Source organism: Mya arenaria, chromosome 3, assembly GCF_026914265.1.
Source record: "Mya arenaria isolate MELC-2E11 chromosome 3, ASM2691426v1".
Classification (NCBI taxonomy): domain Eukaryota; kingdom Metazoa; phylum Mollusca; class Bivalvia; order Myida; family Myidae; genus Mya; species Mya arenaria.
In genome coordinates this window covers 39,439,192-39,459,206 of record NC_069124.1, presented here as the reverse complement: position 1 = coordinate 39,459,206, position 20,015 = coordinate 39,439,192, and the positions used below count along the sequence as shown (strand labels likewise).

At 37.3% G+C, this 20,015-nt stretch overlaps 1 protein-coding gene and 1 long non-coding RNA gene across 6 annotated transcripts; one reads left to right on the top strand and one right to left on the bottom strand.

Annotated features, from left to right (window-relative positions):
• Positions 1 to 5,052: 5,052 nt before the first annotated feature.
• Positions 5,053 to 19,998, bottom strand: LOC128227361 (heat shock 70 kDa protein 12A-like). Of its 5 annotated transcripts, none has more exons than XM_052937812.1 (7): positions 19,865 to 19,998; positions 18,841 to 19,624; positions 8,816 to 9,037; positions 8,269 to 8,428; positions 7,866 to 8,028; positions 7,379 to 7,531; positions 5,053 to 7,083 (listed from the first exon to the last, which is right to left on the bottom strand). In XM_052937812.1, the coding sequence occupies exons 2-7, from the start codon at positions 19,174 to 19,176 to the stop codon at positions 6,333 to 6,335; spliced, it is 1,785 nt and encodes a 594-aa protein (XP_052793772.1). In that variant the 5' UTR covers positions 19,177 to 19,624; positions 19,865 to 19,998; the 3' UTR covers positions 5,053 to 6,332. The 5 variants fall into 5 exon arrangements, with proteins under 5 accessions (XP_052793772.1, XP_052793774.1, XP_052793773.1 ...); XM_052937814.1 differs by having other exon boundaries at positions 18,841 to 19,205; positions 19,865 to 19,975; XM_052937813.1 differs by lacking the exon at positions 19,865 to 19,998 and having other exon boundaries at positions 18,841 to 19,236; positions 19,517 to 19,822.
• On the top strand, positions 9,727 to 15,165 carry LOC128227363 (uncharacterized). The gene is made up of 3 exons (XR_008259802.1): positions 9,727 to 10,159; positions 12,259 to 12,332; positions 13,616 to 15,165. It is a non-coding gene; the product is annotated as an uncharacterized LOC128227363 (long non-coding RNA).
• Positions 19,999 to 20,015: the final 17 nt, after the last annotated feature.

Below are 20,015 nucleotides of genomic sequence, written 5' to 3'. Positions count from 1 at the left end.
GATCCATTTATATGTTAAGTAAAAGAAAAACATTCGTTACACCTTTACCGTGTCAGAAGCCCTTTTGTCTCATTGCGCCTATTCGCGTTTTCTGCGATCTCGATATAAACGGATTTTATTTACGACACGCGTGCTTCTCGAATCCATTTCGGTATGGAACTTCCGCGGTACGGTTTGAGCTTATTGTGGTGTATTAATCGCTCAGTGCCTCGTTTGTCCAGCTGTATTATGAAGTTAACTGCAGGCCGTCTAACCTTGACTAAATAAGGGCCATCGTACGCCTTTTGCAACTTTGTAGTTACACCAACCTTACGTGTCTCATGCAGGCATCACACTACATCCCCTACACTGTACTGGTTATAGGACAACTTACTGCCATATAGCTCCTTACTCCGTTGTGCTTCTTTGTCTAGGTGAGCTCTAGCTACTTCATGGGCTTGTAACATGTTCTGCTTGAGCAAAGTCGCATACCCTCGTTACCTGCAGGTTTGGTCTTACCACTAACGTTAGGAAACTGAACGTTTGCCGGCATTCTCACTTCTCTCCCGAGGACAAGTATGTTTGGTGTCAGCTTTGTTGCTTGCTGGGGCGTTGCACAATACGTGTTAGCAATACAACAAAGGTTTTCATCCCAATCATATTGTTCCTTGTTAAGATATGCCTTTATCATTCTTATCAGAGTTCTGTTTACTCTTTCTACCTGACTCTTGGGTTCCGCACACTGGTACGAGACTTGAAAAGGCTACTCTCAAATGCCGATCCTTGGTCTGTATGTAGCACAAGCGGTGTGCCCCAATGACTCACGATGCGTTCCACCACTGCACGTGCGCATTCTACAGCTGTCTGCGCTGGGAGTGGAACGACTGGTATGTATTTGGAGAAGAGGTCGGTTAACACCAGTATGTGGCGATTTCCCCGACTGGTCACCGGAAATGGCCCCATAAAATCCATCGCAACGATATCCCAAGGTGCTCCGGACCGCACGTGACCCATTGGTGCTTTTGGTGGTTTTGACGGCTTTTTGTCAGATTTGCAAGTATCGCAACATCGAATATATAGGGTAATGTCTTGTTTCATCTCGAACCAATATGTAGTTTGTGAAAGCTTGCCCTTTGTTCTCTTCACCCCCAAATGACCTGCTGTAGGTGGATCATGTGCATCCTTGATTACCTTATTTCGTAGAGAATGTGCCACTATGAACTGCACATATTCATCTGTTTGGTCCAGTTTTGCAAACTTTCTGTATAACACGGATTCGATAAGGCACAAATTCCAATATCATAGGGTAAGGCCGTGTTTCCGGACTCATTGTAGCCGATCGTTCCGCTTCTGGTTTAACGTTATTACGCTTCGCTTTCAAAATGGGTCCGATGTGCACGTCTCCTTCTTGCAATGCTGCTAGTTGTTGCGGTGTGTACATTTCGGTCCATGATCCTTTAGGTGGACCTGATATCACATTTGATGGACCTGCTATTTCATTATCCTGTGCCGTCACTACCCGTGTTATTTCTGGAGATCCCACATCGGCAGATGGTTCCATTTCCGGTATTTCCATTTCCGGAACTGTGGTGCATCCAGCAAGTTTCATTAGTTCAGCCCAACGCCGACATTTGGTACATGGACCGCACTTAAGTGGTTCGCTTGTGTCAACGTCACCGTAATTGCATTTCCTCGGGTCTTCGCATCTAAGTCCATCTGCGTTCCCTTGTTGTTGCCCTTTCCGGTACTCGATGCCGAAATCATAAAGTGCCAGTATCTCAATCCATCTCGCAACCTTTCCACTAGGCTCCCAAAGTTTGAACAACCATTTGAGAGCTTGATGGTCGGTACGTACCATGAAACGTCAACCAAGCAAGTATTGTCGAAAGTATTGAATGAAGAAGACTATCGCTAAAAGTTCTTGTTCTGTGATACAGTAATTTCTTTCAGCTTTGTTCATGCGCCTGCTGGCGTATGCTATCACTCGCTCCCGTCCTGATTGCATCTGCGATAGCACTGTCCCAATACCAACGCCAGACGCGTCAGTATCAAGATAAAACGTGCCCCCTTCGTTAAAAGGATTACTTCTGGTCCGGTAAACACTTTCTTCACACTACCAAAAGCGCGCTGACCTGCTTCTGTCCAGACAAATTTCTGGTCTTTTCTTGTCATTTCAGTAAGGGGCCTCGCCATGGTGGCAAAGTCTTTCACAAAGCGGTAGTACGATCCTGTAGCAACAAATTGCTTAACCTGCTTCGCGTTGCTCGGTACCGGCCAGTCCAATATTTTGCTTATATTTGTCGGATCTGGTCGCACACCGTCTTTAGACACTATATGCCCTAGGAATACAACCTCAGTTTGTAGCATGTTGCATTTTTCCGGTTTAAATTTCAGTCCCGCCTGTTGCATTCGATCAAGTACTTGTTCCACTCTAAGCATATGTTGTTCGAACGTTGCCCCAAAAACAATTATGTCATCTATGTAGACAAGACAGGTTACCCATTGAAATCCTTCCAACGCCAACTCCATTGTTCTTTGAAAAGTACTAGCTGCATTATTCAGACCAAATGGCATACGGGTCATTTCAGAACTTGCAGCAAAATGCGCTTTTCGGAACATCTTCTTTCTTGAGGGGGATCTGAAGTAACCACTTGTAAGATCGAAATGTGGAACCGGCAACAGCATCCAAGCAATCAGTGGAAACCCGTCCGGTTTAACAAATGCATTCACCTGCCGGTAATCTACACGTGAGCGGATCGAGCCGTTTTTTTCCGTACTAATACAATTGGCGAACCCCACGGCGACGTGCTTTTCTGGATCACACCCTTTTGCAAAAGGTTTTCAACGGCCTTCTTTTCTTCTTCAGCATAAGCTAGTGGAACTCGTCTCGGTCGCTGTTTAATAGGTGGGGCGTTATCGGTGTTAATTGCATGCTCAGCCAAATCAGTAAGTCCAAGGTCCCACTCTGACTTTGAAAATCTGTCCTGGTATGTATGCAGAAGCCCTGCAACTACACCTTTTTCATATTCTGATTTGCCTAAACCGACTTCCAATAATAAATATTATAATATACCGGGGCATATCAATATGAGCCAATGTATCAATGGATAAGGGCAAATTAATAACGGGATAAGGGTAAATGTATCAAGGGATAAGGGCCAATGTATCAAGGGATAAGGGTCAATGTATCAAGAGACATGGCCCAATGTATCAATGTATCAAGGGATAAGGGCTAATGATTCAAGGAATTAAGGACAAATGTATCACGTTGTAAGAGTCAAAGCATCAAGAGATAAGGGCCAAGTCATAACGGGATAAGGGCCAATTTATTAAGAGGTAAGAGTCGAATTATCAAAGAATAAGGGCCATTGTATCAAAGGATAAGGGTCAATGTATCACGGAATAAGGATCAATGTATCAATGGATAAGAGCCAATGTATTAAGGAATAAGGGTCAATGTATCAAGGGATAACTGCCAATGTAATAAAGGATAAGGGTCAATGTATTACGGGATAAGGGCTAATGCATCACCAGATAAGGGTCAATGTATCAATGGATAAGGGATAAGGATCACGAGATAATCGCCAATGTATCGCAGGATAAGTTGCAATGTGTCAATGGATAACTGCCAATGTATCAAGGGATAAGGGCCGATGTATCAAGGAATAAGGGCCAATGTAAGGTATCACTGTATAATGGCCTATGTATCAAGGAATAAGGGTCAATGTATCAAGGAATAAGGGTCAATGTATCAAGGGATAAAGGCCAATATATCAATGGATAAGGGCTAATGTATAACGGGATAAGGCCCAGTATAAGGGCGAATATATCAAGAGACAAGGGCCAATGTATCAGGGGATAAGGGCCAGTGTATCAAGGGATAAGGGTCAATGTATCACGGGATAAGGGCCAATGTATCAATGGATAAGGGCCAATTTGTCAAGGGATAGGGTTCAATGTTTCAAGGAATAGAGGCCAATGTATCAAGGGATAATGGCCAAAGTATCAAGGGATAAGGGTCAATGTATCGAGGGGTTAGAGTCAAAGTATCAAAGGATAAGGGCCAAGGTATCAAGTTGTAAGGACCAAGGTATCAAGGGATAAGGGCCAGGAATCATGGGGTAAGGGCCAAGGTATCAAGGGATAATGGCCAAAGTATCAAGGGATAAGGGTCAATGTATCAAGGGATAAGGGTCAATGCATCAAAGGATAAGGGCCAAGGCATCATGGGGTAAGGGCCAAGGTATCAATGGATAAGGGCCAAAGTATCAAGGGATAAGGGTCAATGTATGAAAGGATAAGGCCCAAAGTATCAAGGGATAAGGGTCAATGTATCAAGGGATAAGGGTCAATGTATCAAAGGATAAGGGCCAAGGTATCATGGGGTAAGGGCCAAGGTATCAATGGATAAGGGCCAAAGTATCAAGGGATAAGGGTCAATGTATCAAAGGATAAGGCCCAAGGTATCATGGGATAAGGGTCAATGTATCAAGGGATAAGGGTCAATGTATCAAAGGATAAGGGCCAATGTATCAAAGGACAAGGGCCAAAGTATCAAGGGATAAGGGTCAATGTATCAAAGGATAAGGGTCAATGTATTAAGGGATAAGGGGCAAGGTATCAATGGATAAGGGCCAAAGTATCAATGGATAAGGGCCAAAGTATCAAGGGAATAGGGTCAATGTATCAAGGGATAAGAGTCAATGTATCAAAGGATAAGAGTCAATGTATCAAGGGATAAGAGTCAATGTATCAAAGGATAAGGGCCAATGTATCAAAGGATAAGGGCCAAAGTATCAAGGGATAAGAACCAATATATCAAGGCGTAAGGACCAAGGTATCACGAGTAGAAACAAAGGTAACGACTTTGTGGAGTGGCCTAGGGTTTCATATGATGTAAAACTAATTGTTGCAATCACATTTTAGAGAGTTGAAATAACTCTTGTTTTGAAACATCAAAATATAAATTGCCTTTTAGCTAAGATTAAAACAGTTTTGAATTGGTGGGTTGTTGAATAGAATTCATCTTATGAAGACGCACAATATGCAAATAATAAGTACACCTTTTTAATGTATGGTTTTGTACATATATTTCAAGACGTTGTTGAGGTAAATATATTTCTTAATATATTTATGCAGACATATTGAAAAGATTTATCAATCTATAAACAGTAAGTCAAGATTTTCATTATATATACTCAACATTTTAATCCTTTGCTAAATGTTGAACGTCATTTTCGATTAGAGTATCTTAATTTTTGCATGAAAGATTGCATTTTGTAAATGTTTAAGCTGTGATTGGCCAACATAATAGTCCTATGTAGCCCAAGGGACGATCGCATGTAAGTGTATTGTTACGACTGTGGTCGACTGTGAAATCATGCAATACATTTTTTATGCGTCCGAACGTTACACTTAAATCTAAATCTTATTTATCGAATGCTGCCCGTTTGCGGATTTTGATTTTGCCATGTACGGAGAGATTTAAAAAAATAATTTGTACATGTGTGGAATGCTGCACATATGCACATATAAAGAGTAAAGTTGGTCGTGTTGGAGATGTAACTTAGTCATGCACCGAGTTGTTGTTGTTTTAAATTACTTGACACATGTCAGTACATAACGTTGTCGTGTCGCTTGCAGGATTCACGTTCCTACCTCTTACTTTATAACTTCCTACTTGATGTCAACCATCAAGATGTCTGGAATATGCTTAAAGTTTATGATAAATTTTCATAATCGGAAGCACATTGGTTATTTCAAAATCCATTGAACTGGATAGCACTTTCTTGTCACTTGTCACTTTCTGTTCAGCTTTTGTCCATATGTAAAAATATCGTACGTACACAATACTTATTCATTTGGTCGTCTATTGGAAGAAACTTAAAAGCTTTCTATACACTATATTGAAATTGAACATTTCAGAAAAATTACAAGTAATTTTTAATGTATACATCATATTTTATTGAACATTAACAGTTATTTAAAAGGAATAATCTTGTTCATTTTATGTAACATTATCGTACTGATTCCTTCCCGTGACACAAGTTATCATTATTTGGTTTCATGTAGTATGATATGTATTTGGGGCTGGAGGCTTTATATTTACGAATTTAACATAGTTATACCGTTATAACATAGTTTACTACAAAACATAAAACAAAAGCATTGCTTCTCACTGTATTATTTGATCTGAATTTACCTTGTCATAGTCAATATGTCCAATGTGTGTTCATCATTTACACAAACACCACTGATTGTATAACTTCAAGTACCAACAATAAATATATTATGAAAAATACTTCCACCAAATGTGTGTCTATTTGAAGCGCAGCAGTCCGATCTTGTCTTCTTCATCCAAGAAAGTTGAATGACACGTTCAAAGTTTCCCCTGTTTTTAGTTTTGTAGCCTCCAAACCAAGCTCTGTCATACCGTAAATCATTTTGACAGAGATCTTCTTATCTCTTTTACCCCCTTCTGGGAGTTCAACAACCAAAGAGCCCAAAAACTCACAACCATGGTCGTTTGTATATTTCGGATGTTTATTCTTGCTCGTGAAGATTTTAACGGCTGCATTTTTGCTGTGCCTACTAGGAGGGTAGTAAACTTTCTCTTCAAACGCCATGCCAGCTTGTACATCTTGATTCATCTCCACATGCTTATCAAAGCATCCTTGGCATCTTTCTTCGCCGTCTAAAATCACTTTGCGTGACAATGGGTGAATAGAGGGGTCGAAATTTCTGTAAACCTTTACGCCGTATGTGAATTTTGCAACCCTTGAAACTATAGCAGTGGGGTTGTGCCCAAATATGACTGCTCCTTTCAAGACGGCGAGCCCGGCATCTTCTGGAATGATAATCCGCTTGTTTGGAAAATTGCTTCCTATGGAATGTTGAAGCATTTTGGACTCGGAAAACCCACCAACCATCAGAATGGTTTCAGTTCCTTGTACTGCAGGTTTAGCGAAGATATCTTTCAAATGCTCTACAATATGGTCGCAGGTTTCCTTGAAGATATTCTGGGCATGCTCAGGCTTAACTCGGAGTTTATCTCCAGAAAAGGTAACATTGTCCTTTAGGTCCTGTTGCATCATCAGACTTTGTCTGTAAACATAAATACGTAAGAATCGTATGAAAATCAAACAAAAAATCTGCACAATCACCCAAAATATTAAAGCAACGTCAACGTCTAAAATGTTAAAAACAGGTCTTGTGAGGCCTCACTTTGGTTCCAATTAGCACATGGGAATAATTTGGTTGGCCAAAAAAACGCAGGGAAATGTTAAAATTAATCAAGTTCATACTCCATAAGCATTTCAAATTTGGTCGACAAAAAAGGTTTTCGATACTTTAATACTACTTACAAATTTAATAATAACATATACTAACATGACCTTACCTGAAGTCCGTTCCGTTGCACGTCTTGAAAACATCATGTATGGCCACTGGCATTCGGAAGACGAACCTTAAGCTGGGGTCCATGCTCGACTCAATGGTTTTCTTCTTTATTTCAAAATCCCGCATAAGGTCCAGTTCGTCGTCTTTATAATCTCTGAAAAAGAAACGTCTATTTTAATTTCAATTTTGTATGCCATGATCTACTACATTGCTTGAGCATATTCTCCCGTCGTGTCTAGTCGAGTTTCATGTATTATTCTGATCTGGTGATAGTCCTTTATTTAGGCAAGCATTCTGAACATAGCACCAGCGTGCTGTATTATTTATAGTTATACTAGTTCTAAACCTTTAAAATCAGTCAGAAACGGTTCAAGTTACCAGTACCACCACTCATAATCCTGAAAAAGATCACACTAGAATATAAATGAAGACGTCCGACCGGCGTTATACAGAAAACCATACAGATATTAAATACTTATAAATAACACCTCTTGAATATTTCCATAACATTTGTGCCCGTGATTTTCTCGAGAAATTTAAAGAAGGCAGCGTCCACTGTTGTGCCTCCCCAGGGTCCACCGTTCGCCTTGTAGACCTCCTTCACTGTGCCGTCTGAAAGCGTCTCGTGCACCGTGATGTCAACTGTGCCACCTACAAGCGTTCATTAACAGTTTGTGTAATGATTCTCAAATTATCAGTAAAACCTCCAACATATCACATGGTATACGCATTGGGTACGACGGACTATTTTCAATGTTGCTTTTGCACCACAGAACAAGGTTTCCATGAATATATAAGCTCAGTTTATGAGCTTTATGGTCGACTAACATATGGACTGAAAAAAATATGTATTAATGAAGCTAACCAAAAACTGAAGCATTCCATATGTACCTCCTGCGTCCAAGACCAGGTATCTCTTCCCAGGCGCAAAGTTCTGGATGGCAGTGGTACCGTCTGCACCACAAACCTTGCTTACGGGCAGATAGCGGCAAAACAGTGACGCTGCCTCCGGTTCAAGGGCAAGTGATAAATGTTCGGACTTGATACCCGCCTGTCGATAAACAGTAGGTTAAATACCATTTCAGGAGGATAAATGTAGTTTTATGGTCACACAAACAATAGATCAACACCAGTTTTCAAACAAAATGAATATTGCGTACTTGGATGCAATTTGTTGTTGGTTTTTAAATGATGTTCCACATTCATTCAGAAACATTTACACGCTAAAAGGTTAATGTGCATTATGAGCCTTTCGTTACAAGGAATATTACGATGTTCTTTAACTTCGATTTGACTTTATATATTGCAACTCTGATACTGAAATACAGAATAGTTACATTCACTTTTACTTATTCGTCTCTTTCAATTATGTTTTATTGTGCTCGTCGACCATACAATACAAGAGAAACAACTGTGATTTTGCATCTCCATTACCAACCTCTACAGCTGCCTCCCGCATAAACTGTTTAGCGGAATCGTCCCAGATGGCGGGCACTGTGAGCACCCAGTGGACATCCCGCTCCAGGAATCTGGCACCGCTTTTCTCCTGGCACAGGAACATCAAGTGTTCCCGGAGGTAACGAATGCAGGCGGCGAAGACGTCCATGGCCGACATCTTTTTCCCGAGTTCGTCATCTAGCATGGCGGTCCGCTTCAGTTTCTTTGGAGAAAGAGTTCAAAGTTTATGGTTAAATTCCATTAAGCATGTAATAGTCTTCGCTGCAAAAAGTCACAAGTGACCAAGTGATTGTTGCATTTGAATAACATCTACTGACACAGAAAAGGGGACCCAAATCTTCCAAAACACCCATTTCAAGGAAGTGAAAGGCGAGGAAAGGAAAAACCGCGAAGACATAATCAAGAAGAAAAACAATGACAGAAAGTCCTCGTGCTTGGCCCTCATATATTAACCGTGTGCATCAGACTTCAAGTGATTTGTTAAGTGGGGCAGGTATGATGGAATTGAGAAGGGTAGGCCGTGTAATCACTGGACACACCTTAAATACTACACAGTCAGAGTACTCAGACTTGTGGATACAATCTACTGCCCCCACTGCAAACAAATCAACCTAATGATAAAAGTTAGTAAACAACGTTATTGTTTTGTTTAACTCTATATTTTGGCTGATTGCTTAAGGGGACTGTCTCACAGATTGGCACCAAAAAATTATTTTTTGTAAAGACTCTCCTGACAATTATCAATATAATTTGATACGCTTTGATGTCAAAATTGTATAAAAAAAAGTAGCAAAATGTTTTAAAAAAATGTGTCGGAGCCCGGGTTCGAACCCGCGTCGCCAAAATTGAAGTCAGGACAGTTTTATTAAACTTCGTACGAAGTCTGTTTTGCGTACGAACTTCGTACGATGTATCTCAGGCTGTTTAGCCGTTTTATTAAGATTTTCGTACGAACAAGCATCTGTTTCTTCGTACAGTAGATCTACGAAAATTTCTACGAAAGCTCTTAGGGTGGCGTACGAACTTCGTAAACTAAAAAATGGCCGCCACAACAACACAAATATTCTATATTGGCGATCTTTCATTTATTATGGCGTATTTTAGTATTTACAGAAGACGACTCTGTGGAATCTGCAACCCGGTGAGTAAATTAACAAATCGTTACGACGCCGTTTTGACTAAATTTTCAGGGGACGCAACCTCGCGCCAACTGTCAAAATGTTTTGAAAAACAAAATGCTCTTATTTCGACGCATTTCAAGAGTTTTGTTGTGATAAAATCACTGGAATATAGACTGAAATACTATCCAACCATTAGACTCATGGTATATGAATTTTACGGTGTTTTAAGTAAAACAAACAAGCTAAAAACAGACTGATTTTATGACAGTGTTTTTATCTGTCAAAGTTTTTATCATTTTTCTATAACTTGCTTTGACTTATATTTACAAGATTATCATGTCTCTAATAGTGTTCAGAAATTCTAAATCAACATTGAAGCTTATAAATTTAATAGTTGCCTGGGGGTGGGGGTGGGGGGGGGGGTCAAAAAGTTAGTCCACCTAAATAGCGGTCAACGAGCCTTTGACGATGTTGTTTTACTATGGCAGATTCGTGACGTCCACCATCCCAACAAAAAGTACCGAACGGTCCTTGCGCAGAGAATCTTCGCGGTCACAATTTTGAAATTATCTCCGTTATAAATTCAAATGTCTACGAAAATATTATTGCCTACTTTTAAACACATATTTATTTATGTCACTATGCCAAAAAAAACATGTTCAGGCATATTGGTTGGAAAGCAGTAGCAGGCAGAAAGCAGTATCCGGCAATCGCTTTTTATTCGTGTTTTTTTTTAAATCTTCTTAAAAAAGGTGAGAATGGTAAATCCAAGCTACGACATTTGCATCGAATCCAACACAAAGCGTTACGTTTAAACATTTTATTTACAAAAAGTATTGGAAATGTCAAAAAGTTTTCCAACTTTCTCGTGGGGGATGATCACGTGAATGTTACTGCGCATGCGCAATTGAATAAATTTGCATATCTAATTATAGCACTAGCATTTACCGACAGTCAAGTGTTGGTTATGAACGATTATTCGTCGATGAATCACAGCAAAATGTATTTTTAAAAAAGCCTGTTGAAATGATATTTTCATATTGCCCGTCAATCGCTTTCAAACAATATTGAGACATATTCAAAATTTTATGTATCCATGGTGTGGTTTTAGACGCGTTGTTAAAGGGAGACTACTCCAGCGCTTGGTTACTAGTATTACTTCCCTGTTCAATAGAGGCGCCCCATGGGGAAATTATACTTAATAAGCCGATAAATATCGGTTTTATAGTCAAGAAGCGGTACTGAAATAAAACTGCTGGGTACTGCTTCTCATAATCCGTAAATTGGCACTAATTGATTACCCCCTTTGTGGCCACAATTAGGCACGCGCTTCGTGACGACACAAATTTTAATATTGTAAAGTTAGTAGACCTTGACCCCTAGTTTAATAAAATGTAAGTATTATTTCTGTTACATTTCGATCTACCGAGAAAATCTTCAAAAACATGCAAAAACTGCTGGCTACTGCTCTCCAACCAGTACATTGTGTCGATTTTTTTTATCAAGTGTCCCGATATCTGTAAATCTGGGACAAATCTGACAGGTTGTGAACATGTATGACGGTATTCGTGACCAAGAATATATTTATGTGAAAATAACGACTCTAATGACAAATTAAATCCAGTTTAGATCACTGTCGGGTATATATTGAACAACTTTGTCATTATTATTCAACATAGATGCATAATATAACTAGTTATTCTTTCGCTCAGTGTTAAATGGTAGAGAGTTTTAGCGTTACAGGGATACATAAGAAATGTCAAAATAATAAAAAAAGTATCGTTGATTGCTCATTATTGTAGCTAGTCAAAATTATTTTTAAAATATCCAGAGCAGCCAGAAGGTAAGCATAAGCTCTATTGGTCACAGTTGGGAGACTTGTTTGTCCCAAACTACATTTTTTTTTCAGTCTTGGACTGGGGACTCCCTGTTTGCAAGTTTTTGCTCTATCAACTTGGCTCAAAGGCCCTTAGAACTTAAAATAACTTAAAGCTTGCAGTTGAATTGTTCAACCAGCTCTACAAACTGTTCCTGATAACTTAATTTGCAAACAATCTGACCTGTGTGGGTAAGTACTGGGACACACTCATGAACCGTATAATATTAGTACGGTAAACCTGGGTGCAAAAGTGGGACAGGTTCAGATCTTGAACCCCACGACTGATGAATACTTGAGCTCAAGCAATGGCTTTATTAAAACAGAAACCACCTTGCATTTAAAGAAAAATGTCAACCATATTTTAAGCTTCAGAAAGAAAACAACCTGTTTATAAATAAATAGATTATTCATTTTTTATTTCAGATCTTGACATGGATCCAAGATGCTGGTAACTAGGCAGGACGGATTGTTTCACAGAACTGCAGGTTTCTGGATGGGTAACTAAATTTCCATATTTCCGGTTTACTTGTGTTATTTATAATCAAGATAAAAGTTAATACACCACAAGAGCTAATCAAGTGGAAATCGTGCATTATGTATGTATTTACAGTCAGTTTGTAGCATTTTTTTTTACCAAATCTCAATTTTATAAAAACTTTTAAGCTTATCATGCATATAGTTTGATGCACATTCTATAATTATAATATTAAAGATGTGCAGCATATATATGGAATGATCCACATCACTGGATACTGTATATATGTAACATTGCATGTGAAAATGCATAGCAACAAGTGATATAAGACTGCTGAAAAAATCACATTGCAAGTTTTCATATTTATTTTCAAAAATTGATGTTTTATGCATTTTTCAAAAACATTAATTTGCGACAGAAATATGAAAAACTGCGATAAAATCATTCAGCATTTTTGTATCACTGGTTTTCAGATGTTTACACAAAATTGGCTCATTCCTGGACAAAAGATAAAATATTATCAAAACTGTTAATCTGAATAGTGCAGCTTTAAAGAAAACAAAAGAAATAAAAAGGGTTTTTAATGATTTCTAGCAGATAAGTCTGTTGTCAAAGAACCAAATTCAAGGTATCATTATAGCCGTCCGTCATGTCAGAGACAATACACTAATGTTATTGTATTATATTTGTATATGATGTATAGGTCCTAATTATTAGGTATATAAATCTGGCTTTAAAGTGACACTCTTATTCAAAATCAATACATGCACATGTATAACAAACATATTTTTTGAGTGATAAGCCTTGAACTACTTACTAAATAATGCATTTACGGTAAATATTATTTACTGATAACAAAACTGTAACCGTGTATTTATTAGCTGAAAACGCAAATATATTAAATGATTGGTGAATGCTAAAAGATTTACTGTGATTTACTATCGTCTTATAAGGAAGAAATACCGTGTATTCTGCACCTTTCTTTCCAATTAAACTTGGTTTCCTTCATAAAAACCATTGTCTTCGACATTTATCCATCCTTCTTGGTATATTTTAATATTTGTATTTATTTTGGTAAATCTTATTTGGGAGTAAGAGTGCATCTTTAAGAGATTTTGAGTTGTGCCCTTTATCTAACTGAGAAAACAACAGATGTTTTATTATACATATTTTACAAGTGGCTCTGTGAAATATTCTGTGACTGTTAAAAGGTGTAAATTTAAAATATCTTGTATATGTACTCAATTATTTTTTTTTAACATTGTTTTTTTTTTGCTCTTAAATAATTTTTGTTTTTCGTTTCAGAGACTCAGCGCCATGTCACAAATACTTCAGAACCTAGAATGAAAGTTACTGAAAGAGCAATAGACTTTCCAATCTCTACAAAATTCATCTTAACTGTTCTTCAAGGTGATACTTGAGACTACCAAAGACTTTTCAAGGACAGAATTCACAAAACAGTTTATGCCACCATCTCATATCAAAGGATTGTGCTTGAGTTGAACAGCCTTCAAACAGAAACTGTTTCAACACCTTCAATGGATTCATTCTGATTCAGTTTACTCTTGCTGTGATCTGAGCAACTATTTACATCAGTTCAACATTGTAAATTGTTTAAACTTGAAAATTATGTCTTCTTACAACTCACATGAATCTATTTACTGTGGACTTTGATGTTGACTCTATACAGGAAGAAGAGACCATCTTTATACATGCTGGCATATCATTTAAAAAGGAAACAAATTTTATAACCAACATACTGCACTGTTATGTCATCCAAGGACTCAGCTACTGACTCAATTTATAAATACTTCAAAGGAAAAAATGTCTCTGTCAATGTAATTACTGTTGTGCATAATAAGACATTTTTTATTATGCCCCCTTCGAAGAAGAGGGGTATATTGCTTTGCACATGTCGGTCGGTCGGTCGGTACCGTCTACCGTCTGTAGACCAAAGCTTGTCCGAGTGATAACTCAACCATTCCTGGACGTATGGTCATCAAACTTGACATGAAGGTTGGGCCTGACCAGTAGATGATTTTAGGGCTCATCGGGTCAAAGGTCAAGGTCACAGTGACCTTGAACGGTAAACTAATTTTAAAGCTTGTCCAAGTGATAACTTAACAATGCCTAGACCTATGGTCATCAAACTTGATATGGAAGTTGGGCCTCATAAGTAGATGACCCCTATTGTTTTTGGGGATCATCGAGCCAAAGATCAAGGTCACAGTGACCTTGAATGGTAAAAGGTTGTCCAAGTGATAAATCAACAATGCCTGCACCCATGGCCCTCAAACTTGACTTGGAGGTTGGGCTTTACCAGTAGATGACCCCTATTGATCTTAGGCGTCAAAGGCCAAGGTCACAGTGATCTTGAAAGCAAACTCGACAATTCCTGGACCAATGGTCATCAAACTTGACATAAAGGTTGGGCCTGACCAGTCATCGAGCCAAGGTCAAGGTCACAATAACCTTTAATGCAAAAAAAATAAAAATCTTCTCCCAGTGATATCTCAACAATGCCTGAACCTATGATCATCAAACTTGACATGGAAGTTGGGTCTGACAAGGAGATGACGCTTATTGATTTTAGGAGTCATTGGGTCAAACGTCAAGGTCACAGTGACATTGATTGAAAAAAGCTTGTCTGTGTGATAACTTGTCAATGCCTGAACCCATGTCCCTCAAACTTGACATTTATATTTTGTAGACCAGCTGATGACTCATATGGATTTTGAGGTCATAGAGTCAAAGGTCATGGTCATTACACACTCTATCCTCACACTTTGAATGGTCATAATCTTAAAACTGCCTCAACGGCATCCAATGTCAGGGCCAAAAAAAAAATACATTTGGTTCGGGTTACCCGACCCTACCGTTTTTATAGTCAGTTTTAAAAAAAAAAATTGAAAAACTAAAAAAAAATAAAAAAAATTCGTTTATTTTAATTGCTTTTCAATATGTAGTTTAAACCTTAAACGCTTATACAGAAGATAGCTTTAACACCATTCTCCAATGATGAAAATGATATTCTTATATAAAGCCTAATAAAAAAAAAATAAAAAAAAAAAAGCCTTCCTACCCTACCTATTTTTGAAAAGGATGTAACCCTAACCAAACAATTTTTTTTTTTAGGCCCAGTGACTAATCAGCTGTCATTTCGGTCCATGCTTATTTCATTCAATTGTTCATATAATCCTGACAACACGGCGCTCAGGTGGGGGCATAATGTTTGACAAACATCTCTTGTTGATACTTGGCTCATTTCTTACATGTAGCTGTAACATTTTGGGCAACTTCTCAATTATTTTGTTCAAGACATTTTTCATCCAGCTCATCTAAGCCTAAGTTAGTGTTCATGTTAACTTTTATGACTGCCTGTTTATTGTACTTTTTATAAATTATTTTCAATGACTTTTTCTCAAGAACCATTTGGCTAAGTATGTCTCCTCCTGAAATAGACTAATTCTTTTAGCTCGAGTTGTCTGTCTGTAACAAATTGTGTCTGCTCCATGTCTCTTTAACCTTTTGAAGGATTTGATATAACTTCCCACAAATGTACACCATATTCAGAGGAAGGGTTTATTATTATAACTGTTGAGCAGTTCCTGAACTTGACTGTATTATATCTTGCATTTACCTCAAGCTGTTAAGTGAACAATATAACATTGACCAATACAAGGAACTAAACCTTCTAGGTAACCATTTTGGAATAAAGTAATACTTAAAGCTCATATTTCCATAAGAATCTGCTCATATACAGTTTAAATAGCTTATACAAGTATATCATTTCAACATAACACCAGATCCTCCACTGTTTTATGTTTGCAACATTTTTGTTTTAAACTTTGATTTATATACCATGACTTTTATAAACAAATACCAAACAGCAACTCACAGATCTATGCTCATTTGGGCAGAATTTTGTAAATGCAAGCATTGTCATTTGATATTCAATGCTATTTGGCAAATTGGGGCATTTTCTGTCACATTCAAATCAATATTAGCAATAAATCTCCAACTTCAATATTCTCATATTTTTGTGCCCATTCTTTGCCACTTATTTGTTTGTCTATTGGTTTACATGTATGTTTATTCATACTGTTTGTCAAAATAACGAATGAATAAAATGTTTGAAATATTTTATTTGTTCATAACTTATTTAATATGACAAAAAGATGACTGCATTTTGTTTTATTTCACATCATGATCACTCATAGAGCGAGACTTGAAGAAGTATAGTGATATAGCCACAGGTGTTTGTCTGACTTTCTCCTACCCAAGAGGGCATGTGTTTGAATCCCAAGTTGGAAAACACAGTTCAAAGATCAGTTGATGTATCCTGATTGCAGGCAAAGAGAAACACATGGGCACCTGTAAAATAGAAGATACATAAATATTTACTATTATGCATAAAACGTGAAAGTTGTTAGTAAAATAAAAAAAGAAATGGTCTACCATTTTTTTCAAATACAATTCTTGATAATATTTCTTGTAAAAGTACACATTTATCTTAAGAGATAAAAAAAACACTACAGAACAAATTTGTTTTGTAAAAGCCATTTCTCAAATTCAAATGAAATGCCTGCCTTGACAGTGATATTTTGTATTATGATTACATATATTGGTAAAAAATCGGTAGTTTGCAAGAAGCAGTAGCAAGTATTTTCTTATTTCATACAATGTTTTAATGGCAATTGTTTCTGTTTTTGAAAGACTGGGTCTAATAACAATAAAAAATCTAATAATAATCATACTCCCCGATTACTGTTTGCATAGTTTTTGCAATAGTTGGTTTAATCATACGCTGAGATATACAGTCATACCCAATGCTTTTCAGTGATGCAACACTGCATCTCAGATGACTGAGCTTTTCTTTCAAAAGATTGCAATCAACAACAAACAAAGAGGATACTGTAATTGACAATAGGTATACCTATTTGTAATGACAAATGTCATTTGTATACTGGTTAGTATATAGAATTGTATATTAAAACATATTTGAGTGTGTCAACTTACATACCTTAAGATACAGTTCAAATAATATTCGCTAACTAAACTCTTTCTTAAATTTGTACTTCTGGGGTTTTCAATCGAATAGAACAAAGAATTAACGAACGTAATAGTACATTTACCTTTTGGGATGTGATTATTTAACATGTTAACGCCATAACAATTATTATACACAGTACAAGCGATAAGAAATGAAAAAGTTGGTATCGAAATGTGTGATTACCTGAAAACATTGCAATGTGACACAGGAACAGCTGTTTAAACGGGTCAAACCTTGCCGTAGCAACCGTAGTCGACAAAAGGTTACCACCCACTATATTTATTAAAATAAAATTAGTAAATATCCATTTTGATTATTCGAAAAGCGAAGCAGATCAAATCACTATTTGCGATTTTTTTTAGTATACTCACATCTACGGTTTGTTTACATTTTTAGTCCGATTCTTCCCCCTTTTGAAAAGTAATTACGTACGAAAGCGTTAATAAAACGGTCGCAGAAATCATCGTACGCAACATCGTACGAAGTGATCGCTTGCTTAACATGCATTCATAAAAAATAGTTATGCATGACGAAAGTTGGCTCTTGAAATAACCAAACTGTCAATAGTTGATAACAACGACGATTTTGAAACCAGGCAGCTCCCCCTGTATAATGTTTTGCACATACACCAGAGGCACCGTCATTCAGCACTTTCAGTGCTTTGATTAATGTGAAGCAATGAGTTACCAAAATAAGATGTGGCTGAGGTTTGCGTTCGGGAATAAATTGTTTATGTGTTGTACGTCCCTTACACAGCAGAAACAGAAGAAAACAATATAATTCCATAGTAAGCGATTAATGCACTATGGTAACACATTCTGCACTTGTTATATATCCGTAAAAGATGATTATCATTTAATCAGTTTAAATGATAACAATTATGCACAATTTGTATGGATTTCAGCGCAAAATTGTTTTGATTTGCCCAAGAGACTCACGTGATTAGTATATTTTCAATGGGTGTGACAGTATCCAATAAGTTGACAATACCGCCATGAAAATCATGATTTAGGCCTCGTTGTTTATGTTTTAAGTGAAACGCTTCAAACTGCGTGTCTTGGACTGTTCTTTCTCTGACATAATTGTGCAGAAAAAAATAGAAAACCAATGTTGTATACAGTCGTCCACAGAGACTCAAAGTAAGCTGATGGATAGTTTAAGCTTTTTGAAAACATTTTTGCATCAAGTAGTAATGTAAATCAACCAATCACGATACAGCCATTTGTTGAATGACGTTACTACCGTTTTTTTAATGTCGTGGCCGTAAAAGAAATATTTGAACATATAATAACATTTGTTGAAGGTTTCCAGCTGTCAGTATCTTAACTTCTAGTAATTTGTCAAACTATATTTCTACTCAATTTCGTAATGAAAAAAATCCATAAAACATGCATTTTATAAACCGTAAACGAGTCCCTTTAAATAGATTAGAACACTTTATCGAAAGATATTTAATTATATAAAGGTGTCTTCTTACCTTAGATTTATAAAGAAGCATTTTGAACCGGCGAAAGAAGAACCAGTGTTTGTGTTCATCCTCCATAGCGAGCCGGGAATACTCCTTTTCCGCTTCGTAACCAAAACTATGAAATTTCCTTTCCGGTGTAAAAAGGACACAAGAGGGTGCTTTCATAGACACGAGGGCACTGCCGCCCCTAGCCTCCCACTTGTTGGTAAGAATCTTGAGCGGATTCTCCAGAAACTCAGCTCGAAAGGAGAATGCGTAGCCGCTGTACGTCGTCCCGAAGTCGATGGCCGCCACCTGCAGCCGCTCCTGGACGGCCGTAGCTAAAACCGGAAGTGCCGCCGTCATGGTTTACTTGGCAGCCTTCCAATTGCGCGCTATAAATAGTCATGTAAAACTACCACTTTCCTATATTAAAAATATGAGTCGTATTTTAGATCATTGTAAATCATAAGAGGTAAATAGCTCACGCCATGAATTTAAACAGTTGTACTCCACAGTTCAAAATTAAGTATTTCATCGTGTTTTTAGAACTCCATCCTAGTTTTATGTAGCAGTTTATATTTATAGGTAGGAGTCGTACATGGTTGTGTTTATTTAAAAAGTTTTTCAAAATAATAAACACTAGTTTACTACGCGTCCTTCAATTTAGCCATTTCAAATAAAATGTGCAATAAAATAATCATACTTATTCAAAATATGAAGACTCTATTTTTCATTCCAGATGCCACTTTCGATTTCACTGAATACGTTTATCTTGTTTCGATTTTAATAAAATTCATAACGAGGCTCTCCTCTGAATATATAAATAATATAGATGAACGTCCGGGTCGACTATATACGGGTCGATAATGAAACACAATGTCAAACAAACATGTATAGTCTAAGGTCGATAGCGTTGTACTACATTTTTGAGGACGGGCGTTTCACAACCTCTTAGAACAATTTAATCATCAATGTGTTAATGAAAATATATAGAGAAAATGAAATGATTTATATATTCAATTTCTATAAACCAATGGCTTTATAAGTGTACTTTATCTTGAAAAGACGACATCTGATTTTGATGCAAATACGTTCCTGTACTGTACCATACAAATCCTTCTCTCACAATTTTATTTGCAACAGAAAAAGCATTATCTGAATCATTTTACAAAAAATTCAAGCAAGCATAATAAAAGCCAAGC